The following is a 9,354-nucleotide window of genomic DNA, read 5'->3' as shown; positions in this document are numbered from 1 at the left end:
AGATCTTTATTTTTATAATAGCATGCCTAGGGGACGGGATCACGATCTTTCCACCCACGGCCGGCGTCAGGATTTTCGGGAGGACACTCCCACTATTCCCGAGGGTATAGACGACGATGCCATAGAGTCCGAGCCTCGGGCTTCTACGAGTAGAGGTAGGTGGGTTCCACCTCTGTGGACTCTAGACCAGTTGGTTTTCTGCCGTTAAAACCATGTTTCTCATCGCCCACTCTTCGGCATAGTCGACGGCACGCTTCGCCACCACGGTTCTGGAGCCGACGATTTGATTCCTCGACTTCACCAGATCATTACGAGGGATCCTGCTATGAACGCCCTATGGGAATTTGCTGGTTTAGTAGATTTCTATACGGCAGTTGTAGGGTTTCGCAGCCCCCGAGGTTGTGGTGCGACGGTCGTTTGCGCATTGTTGGAGTATTTCTGGGATACTACCAACACTTTTCATTTTGCTTGGAGGGAGATGACAGTGACCCCTCTGGACTTCAGTATGATTAGCGGGCTGCGCTTCACTGACCGGGCCGTAGCCCAGATGTCTGTTCTGTCTTTGGGATCGGCTGAGGCAGCCGATTTGTTAGGTCTGATCGTTCAGCATATCAGGACCCGGCCAGTGTCTCGAGGTGGTCCTAGGAGCGGGCGATCGGAGCTGGCTTCAGTTCTAGCTCGTAGCTTCGACATGGAGGAGACATCGGCTGAGCAGCGAGTGCAGATCTTCATTCTGATTCTGATCTCTATGACTCTTTCTCCTGATAGGAGTTCACGCGTACTCCTTTGCTACCTCCCCTCTTTGGTCAGGATCCATGAGATAGGATCCTATAGCTGGGCCAGCCTCGGATACGCCGACCTTCTCTTATCGCTACGTCAAGGCTGTCGACAGCTGAATGACGAGTCTCCCATCACTGTCTATGGTTTGTGGAGATTCGTAGAGGTGATGATCTTTTCCCTTTCTTGTTTCACTTTAACTTGTTTGACTCATGTGCTCAAAGATTACTTTTCATTGCAGATATGGTTCTACGAGTACTTCCCAGGCTTGGATCCTCGCCGGCGTCATGGAGCGGTCCATGATTTCCCTGTCGGGGCCAGCTGGCGTGATTGAGGAGAGTCACGGGTGGAGTCTGTCCCTGCGCTGCGTGGGCTGCTACGCCGAGGCACCTCTTCTGTTGGCGTAAGAATTAGTTTTGTTGCCTGTTATTTTCCCTCTGACGTTGTTTCCGGTGTTTCATGCCAACTTTTTATGGTTTTCAGGTTGCCATTGATGTCCAGTGTCGTCCTTGGGCCGGGATGACTGATCTTCCTGAGGCCTCACGTCTTTCAGCGCACCGCACCATTTTGGTTGGTACCGGACGCTTTTTCTGGTATTTGGGGGAGCGTGTCGTTCGTCAGCATAGCGGCGATCGCTTTGTGGTGCCCTCATCTCCACTAGAGTCGATGCTGGACTCACGCTTGATTAGGGAGTTGATAAACAGGGGAGAGAGCTATACTTTTCCATGGTAGGAGCTTGTGCACATGGAGGGTGATTATGCGCAGGGCTTGCTTCCCTCTCTGGCTCCTCCACCCCGTCTTCCTGAGGTATGATTTCTTTTGAGGATCTTTGTTACTAGTCTCTGTTTTAAATAGTCGAATGACTTGATTATTCGATCATATTTTCAGACGACTATTCGCCCTGTGGGGAGGATCGAGATTCCGCCTCAGTCTGTCCGCTACCCGGGGTCCATATTGCTGACACGCCAGAGGGTTACAGACAGGCGCATGAGTCTCTGCCCGAGGTCTTTGAGCCGGTAAGTTTTTTGATGCATTGTTCATCCTTTTATCACCACTTCTTACTAATTTTTCTTTGTTTTATCCTCAGCCTAACCGCCCGGAGATGATGGGATTCATGAACCTGGTTGACGCCCTGAAGTACTGCATCATTAAGCTTCGGCGTGGTGCGAGTTGTCGGAGCAGTTCTAGCAACGTTCTTGAGGTATCATTCATTTTTTTTCACTTCTACCATTTGTTTTATTTTGCATTGTTGACACCTTTTGATTTTGTATCTTTCAGGAGCAACGGAGGTCCCGCTCGCGCTAGAGGCATAGAGGCTCGGACGAGGAGGAGCTTGGTCGTGGTAGACGATCTCCTGAGATTCACCGGCGTTCTCATTCTCAGCGAGAGCCTCAGATTACTCAGCCGTTTCAGGAGGCTCAGTGGCAGCAGCCTCAGTCTTCCCAGCGCTTTCTGGGCCAGATTCAGGGGCAGCAGTAGTCGTTTTCACAGCCTCCACAGCCTGAGCTTGGGTCTGTTTTGACTCCCGTGGATCCTGGTTTATTTTCAGCTCCATTGTCTGGGATTCCTCCACCGGTGTCGGGCTTGTTCTCAGTTCTGATGTATGGGACGATGCCTTCACCGACGATTCCCGTGTCTTTGAGTCAATCTACACCGGTTGCCGGTTGGACGGCTTCTGCCTTGAGTTTGACTACTGCTGGGGTCACAGGGACTAGTAGGGACACTACTCCCCGTACTCGGATGATGGAGGGACTCTTTGGCTCACCGTTCCCATATTCACAGGGTGGAGATGATACTGATTCTGGTTCTAGAGACTTTTGACTGAGGGTTTTTATTTGTACATACTATGATGACAATTGACACTGTTTATTTATTATGACTCTTTTGTACATTATTCACAGTTTATGTGTTTATTATTATGTGTTAGTGTGTGCTTGAGACTCATTGTGTGTGATCGTGTATTTATTAATGACGCGGCAAAAAACGTAAGTGGAGTAATGGAGGGTACCGACCTTCCCCAAAAGAAAAAGAAATAAAAAGAAAAGTAAAAATAAGTAGAATAAGTAAATAAAATGATAAAGAGAAAAATAAAAAATAAAAAAAAATAAAATATTAAAGTGATGAATAAATAAATAAATAAAATAAAGATAATAAAAAAAATAATAATATTAAAAAATAATAAAAATAAAAAAGTTGAGAATTTTATTAGAAATAAAACTCTAAGAAAAATGAAAAATAAACGGTGAAGATAAAATACTAAAAAAATCCGGATAGATACGGGAAAGGATGAAAAAAGAAAACACGTGGGGTGCCGTGAGACGGCACTGTGCACCGTGTCACGGCAGAACTTGCCGTGTCACGGCAAAAGTTCCCGTGACACGGTGGAACTTCCCGTGTCACGGGACGCCTATTACTCAGCGGTGTGTTTTACGCGCGTGAAAAGATAAATTCTGGGTAGTTTCGAGCGCTTTTGTTATAAAATAAGACCAGTTTATTCATGATATGCATAATTACGAAACACAAAATAATTTAGAATTTCATATTTCAATAATCATGTCTCAGAATTTTGATAATACATTGCGCGACTGGTCTTATTCTTTGACCTATGCTGAAAAAAGAGAGTTAGAATTATTTCATGTCAGGGGTTTGCTAGCCCTGCGACATGTAGCTATTGAACATGATTTTCTTCGGGCAGCATTAGATTATTGGAGTCCAGAAACACACTGTTTTAAATTTGATTATGATGAAATCTATCCCCTGCCGGAGGAATTCGGTGCAATCTTTGGATTTCCAGCTAGAAATCTTATTGCCATGCCTACCCTACGTGAATATTATTACCAAGATTTTGAACGCCATCTGAATCTAACAGATCCAAATTTAAATAGAATTGTGTGTGGTAATGAGGTAGACTTAGAAAAACTTGCAAATTTATATTTTAATCGCCCTATCTCTGAGTCTTATCATGTATATCGTAGAAGGGCACATATTTTTTGCATGTTTAGCAAGCTTTTATTTGCAAACGGTAGGGTAGGACATGGTTGTCTAGCGTCTGTGTTTGAACATGTCGAATCTGGAAGATCTCCTATACCGACGTGCCTTGGAGAAACATTTTGTGGCCTTGACGAAGCAAAAGCTGACCAGAAAGCCATCAGGAAAGGCTCTCTAGTACTGCTGCAGGTAAAAATAAGCTCCAAGTAGCCCTCGTGACAAAAAACAGGCACCGTGTCACGGTGGGTGTCTGTCGTGACACGGTGAGATCTGCCGTGTCACAGGAATCTGCAAATATTTTTTTTTTTTTTTGCAGATTTGGTTGATGGAGCGTTTAGAACTATTTGAAGCCCCCGACGATGTTGAAAAATATGGCCCTAACGTCCTAGTCCGCATGAAAAAGAATTACTCTGCGAACATGTCGTATGAAGACTGGAAAAATTTCTTTGCAAAGAGGGAATTTTCCATTCGTTGGGTGGTGCCTTGGTGGAGGCTTACTAGGATGGTTGGCACGAATTATACTCCATATTGTCGTGTTCCTAGTATCTCAAAACTGACTTTTTATTGTCCTTCTCGATTGATGCGGCAGTATGGACTTGAACAAGTAGTTCCACACTATAACGATAGTCTTCGTGAAGTATCATTGCATGAAAGTAACGTTCACAAGTACGAGACTTATTGGATTGGAAGACCTTTGTAAACCGTTTCTGCAAGTGACCAAGCTCGTCCTCCTTTATCTAGTGCATACAAGGCATGGTTGAACCCTAGAAGTAGGAGGGAACGATTCGGATCACGCAAGTCTGATGTGAAGAGTCGTCTTGGAAATAAGAAAGCCCTTCCTAAAGATCGTCTAGGTCCGAGAACACAAGGGATTTAGTTTAAGACTCCTATAATGCCGAAAAAGAAGAATTATGTGAAAGGGAAGGGTAAAGAAAAGATGGTATGTAGAGAGAAACAACCGAAGAATTTCAAGAAAGGTGAAAGGGGTGAAAGTTCCACTAGGGGTGTGACGGTTCGGGCTACAAAAGACACATTAATGGTGAAGGCCGACCTAATTGACCAAGAGAAGGATGTTCCTAAAGTAAAGAGAGATTAGATCAATATTTCTTTGCTTTTTATGATTTATAATTTTTAGGATATTTTGGATTTTAACACCTTACAAAAGGCTGAAAATGTTTTTTAACACCCCCCAAAAAAAAACTTTTATTTTAACACCTCCCAAAAATATAAAAGTTGGAAGTTAACACCAGTTAACGATTTCCGTCACGGAAATTTAACGTGGGTCCCACAAATTGGCTTGAACTTCAATTTTCACCCAGCAAAACACGAAACTTCTTTCTTCATTGAATTCGCAGCAACCTTCTGCATTGAATTCTTTCTGAACCTTCATTGATTTCGCTTTTGAACCAAAGGAGATCTTGGCTGAGAAGTGGAGTGTAGGGTGGTGTCAACGTTGGAGAAGATAAGCTCAGGAGGGTTTCTTCATCATCTTCTTCAACTACAAAAGTGCGAAAGCCGCTTGAAATTCACAGAAAATAAGGTAAAATTGCTCTCCTTTGATAGCAATTTCGTCAATTACTGGTGCTTCATTGCTGTAAACCTTGCAATAATTGGGTAATTAGGGTAAATTTTGGGACCACAGTAGGAAAGCCTTGATAAATCAATTTCTGTAACTGACTATGCGACTTAGGTTAATTGGATTTCGTAATTGAAAGTAGAGATTAATTAAGGTGGTTTATTGTTAATTAAACTAGCAAGTGTGGTTTGTTGATTAATTTATGTTACTGAGCACCTACATTGGCTTGTATATGTTTATTTTCAATTTTTTTATGTGTTTGTTTGTGTGGCTGTGATGGATTTGTTTATTCGTATTGTGCATGTATAGTTACATGGCTTTTAATATGTTTTATATGTTTTTCACTGGTGGGTAGATAATGGGTGACAAGGATAGTTTGGTTGACATCTGCCTTAGAGTGGGAGGTGCTTTTGTCCCTAAAAGAGTAACCAAAAACAGGCAGCTGCTGTGTTGGTGTGGTGGTTGGTGTTACTGGAAGAGGAAGGTTCAAGTATCTAAGTTGGATGTGCATTTGATTAGAACAGCTGCAATTCATGGTTTTGTTAATGGTGATATGGATGTGCCTATGCATTACAGCTGTTGGTATAGGCAGAAGGGGAAAACCTTTAACACTGGGAAAAGGGAACTAGTTAACAGTGAAGAGGTTAAGGGCCTTTTGGAGACAGTAAATGAAGAGGGGTATGTTGAGGTTTTTGTAACAACAGAAGCTCCTAGTCAGCCCATACAAGAGGCCCAACCCAATCCTGCAAAGACAAAAAAAAAGGATAAGAAGGTAGAAAGTTCAAATACATCGACTATTAGGAGGAGCCCTAGGTTTAAGAAGACAGAAACTGAACAAAGGGAGGAGAGTCCACCTAGGAAAGCCTCAGCTAATGCTAAAGTGTTGAGGTTTGATGAAGAAAAGGATGATGGATGTGAAGGATCTGGTTATTCAAGTTCAGATTTGAGTGATGAGGGACAAGATTGGGAACCTGGTGAAGAAGAATTTGATGAAGGGGATGAGGAATGGTATATTGAAGGGTCAAAGGAGATCTTGGCCAAAGTGAACAAGAGCCTTAGGAAAGGTTTGGAGAGTGCAGTAGATGACAGGGTTGGCAAAGATAAGAGAGTAGAGTTGAGAAATGATTTGGATGTTGGAAAACCGAAGGTGAATCCAGAAAGTGATGCTGATTCAGATGATTCAAGGAGTTTGTGTGGATCTGATGAGGAACAGGACTATGCTCCTTGGTTTAATGCTGATGTGGACTTTGACAACCCAATCAAGTTGAAGTTAAATCAGAAATTCAGTAATGCTTCAGTCTTGAGGAGGGCCTTAAGACTTCATGCCATTCAAAACAGGTATGAGTTCTACTACTTGCATAATGACAGTAAAAGGATTACAGTTCAGTGTAGATATAGATGTGGCTGTGAGTTCAATAGCTACACTTGTAGAATGCCTGCTTGTACATGTGTGGGGGGGGTAAAGTGTCAGTTCAAGGTGTTTGCATCAAAACTTGTTAAGCAGCAAACTTGGCAAATCAAAACCTTGAATTTAGACCATTCCTGCTTCAGAGTAAAGAAGAACAAGATGCTTACTGCTGAATACATAGCAGAGAGGTATTTAGAAGAGTTTAGGAGTAACCCTGGTTGGAGAATTAAGGAGATTAGGGCTAGGATTTTGAATGATTTAGGAGTTGATGTGAGTTACTATAAGGCATGGCTAGCTAGGTGTAGGGCAAAACTACTGATATTTGGTTCAGCTAGGGAGCAGTATGCTAGGGTGTGGGATTATGGGAAAGCTGTGATGAAGTACAACCCTGGTTCAGGGTGCAATGTTGTTGTTGATGGTATTGACAGGCCAGAGCCACCATTGTTCATGAGGATGTTCATCTGTTTAAGGCCATTGAGAGATGGATTTGCAAAGGGTTGTAGGCCTTTAATAGGGTTGGATGGTTGTCACCTCAAGGGTGCCTTTCCTGGGCAAATTCTGGTGGCAGTTGCTAAGGATGGGAATAACAACTTGTTTCCTCTAGCTTGGGCCACAGTGGAGATTGAAAACCAGGAAACTTGGGGTTGGTTCTTGGAATCCCTTATGTCAATGTTCACACATGATCAAGGAGCTGGGCTGACCATCATGTCTGACAGGCAAAAGGTAATGCTTCTGTTTCCCTCTTAACTATTTAGGTTCAATTTCTAAGTTTTCATGTGTATGTATGTGATTGACTGATGATTATACTTTTGTCTGCATTTGGTAGGGTTTGATTAAAGCAATGGCTGATGTTATTCCCAAAGCTGAGCAAAGGTTTTGTGTGAGGCATATTTGGGCTAACTTCAAGCTCAACTTCACTGGATCAACCTTTAAGGAGCTGTTTTGGAGAGCAGCTAGGGCCACCACCATTGTAAGTTTATTGATTGTTGAAGCTAGCCTATGCTTTTATATGACTGTTGGTGTGTTTTTATATTGGTTAGCTTGTATATGCTTGGTGTGATTTCTGGTATGCTTTTATATGTCAGTTTGAGCATGAAATTGCCATGGAGTCTATCAAATTCCTCGATGAAGAGGCATATGAGTATTTAATCAACATTCCTCCCCACCATTGGTCTAGACATGCATTCACACCAAACTGCAAGTCCAACATGTTGTTGAACAACATGTGTGAGACTTTCAATGCAGTCATTAGGCCTGCCAGAGATAAACCTATCCTCACCCAAATGGAATGGATGAGGAGGTATATTATGAACAGGAATAATGAAAAGTGGGAGGATTCAAAAACAATTACACACAACTTAGTGCCATATGTGAGGCATGTTCTGGGGAGGATAGACTTTGTGGCTAGGTCCTGTGTGGTGCAGCCATCCAGAGGGAATACATTTGAGGTGCAGCTGAAGGATGACCAGGTGTTGGTTGATTTGGACAAGGAGACCTGCACATGTTACCATTGGGAACTCACTGGCATTCCATGTGTTCATGCTTATGCCTGCATATTGGATATGAGGGGTGACATAGAGGCTGTTGTTGACCCATACTATACCATGGACACATACAGGTCTGCTTATGAACCAGCTGTCCAACCAATGCCTGGCCCAAAGCACTGGGAGACAGTCAGAATGAGGGAACCACTACCCCCTTCTGTTAAGGTGCAACCTGGGAGACCAAAGAGCAAAAAAAGGAAGCTTGAGCCAGGAGAATGTTCTTCTTCAGGTGGTCAGGCAAGTACCAAGAGGAAGAAGCAATGCAGCAACTGTGGGGGATATAGGCATTATGCCAAGACTTGCAAAGTACCTGCTGCACCAGCTACAGAGCTGATAAAGTCAGCAGGCAGACCCCCACTGAACACTCCTTGGATGGTGGAGGAGAGGAAGAAGAAAGAGATTAGGGCTGCTAAAAAGGTAACACAAGCATTACACCAACTCCCCCTTTGTTTTATATATGTATGTGTCTTTTCCATTGACTTTTTATTTTTATATGCATGTCATAGAGTGCAATTGGGGCTGGACCAAACAGCATAGGAAACAAAAAGTTTCCTCAAGAGCAAGAAGGTTGTCTGCCATTCAGCAAGCGCCCACAGCCACAGTCTTCCTCAGCTAAGCATTCCTCAGCTCAGCCATCCTCTAGTCAGCCATCCTCAGCTCAGCCTTCCTCAAGTCAGCCTGCCTCAAGCCAACCAAAAAGAAAGACAAGGTCTTCCTCAAGTCAGCCTACAACAGCCACAGGTGTTGTAACAAGGGCCAGGCTGCAATCCCTCAACAACCTTACTCAGTGATGTACTCATGCTGGATATCAAACATTATGTCTGTTGAACAATTTCAAACTTTTATTATGTACTCATGACTGGTTATGTAACTTGCTAGTTTTTTAGTGGCTTCCCTTAACAAATTTGAACAATTAGATATTGAATTGTAATGGTTGCATGGCTTTGATTGCCATTGAAACATGTTGAAGTAAGGTTCTTTTGTCAACCTGTACTTGAACTATCTTAGTGTTTCACATATTTCCCATGTTTTAATGTTTCACATGTTTAAATAGGTTGATT

The 9,354-nt window shown here is 43.1% G+C and overlaps 1 protein-coding gene and 1 long non-coding RNA gene across 2 annotated transcripts; both read left to right on the top strand.

Moving 5' to 3' along the window:
- The first annotated feature begins 1,410 nt into the window (after positions 1-1,410).
- Positions 1,411-1,887, top strand: LOC110716741. The gene is made up of 3 exons (XR_002510585.1): positions 1,411-1,584; positions 1,666-1,793; positions 1,865-1,887. It is a non-coding gene; the product is annotated as an uncharacterized LOC110716741 (long non-coding RNA).
- A 3,812-nt stretch (positions 1,888-5,699) lies between these two features.
- On the top strand, positions 5,700-9,266 carry LOC110716675. Its single transcript, XM_021895321.1, has 4 exons — positions 5,700-7,472; positions 7,576-7,719; positions 7,835-8,710; positions 8,800-9,266. Exons 1-4 carry the CDS (start codon positions 5,700-5,702, stop codon positions 9,082-9,084), a joined length of 3,078 nt encoding a protein of 1,025 aa, XP_021751013.1. The 3' UTR covers positions 9,085-9,266.
- The last annotated feature ends 88 nt before the right edge of the window (positions 9,267-9,354 follow it).

Source organism: Chenopodium quinoa, unplaced genomic scaffold (genome assembly GCF_001683475.1).
Source record: "Chenopodium quinoa cultivar QQ74 unplaced genomic scaffold, ASM168347v1, whole genome shotgun sequence".
In the NCBI taxonomy this organism is placed as follows: Eukaryota; Viridiplantae; Streptophyta; class Magnoliopsida; order Caryophyllales; family Amaranthaceae; genus Chenopodium; species Chenopodium quinoa.
Note: the sequence above shows the minus strand (reverse complement) of the source record. Positions and strands in the feature narration are given on the sequence as shown.

Excerpts from the sequence above, each read along its gene's own strand:
- LOC110716675 (XM_021895321.1), top strand. The coding sequence starts at position 5,700 with ATGGGTGACAAGGATAGTTTGGTTGACATCTGCCTTAGAGTGGGAGGT. Across the intron at positions 7,473-7,575 it reads TCATGTCTGACAGGCAAAAG|GGTTTGATTAAAGCAATGGC; the intron begins GTAATGCTTCTG and ends TGCATTTGGTAG. Across the intron at positions 7,720-7,834 it reads CAGCTAGGGCCACCACCATT|TTTGAGCATGAAATTGCCAT; the intron begins GTAAGTTTATTG and ends TTTATATGTCAG.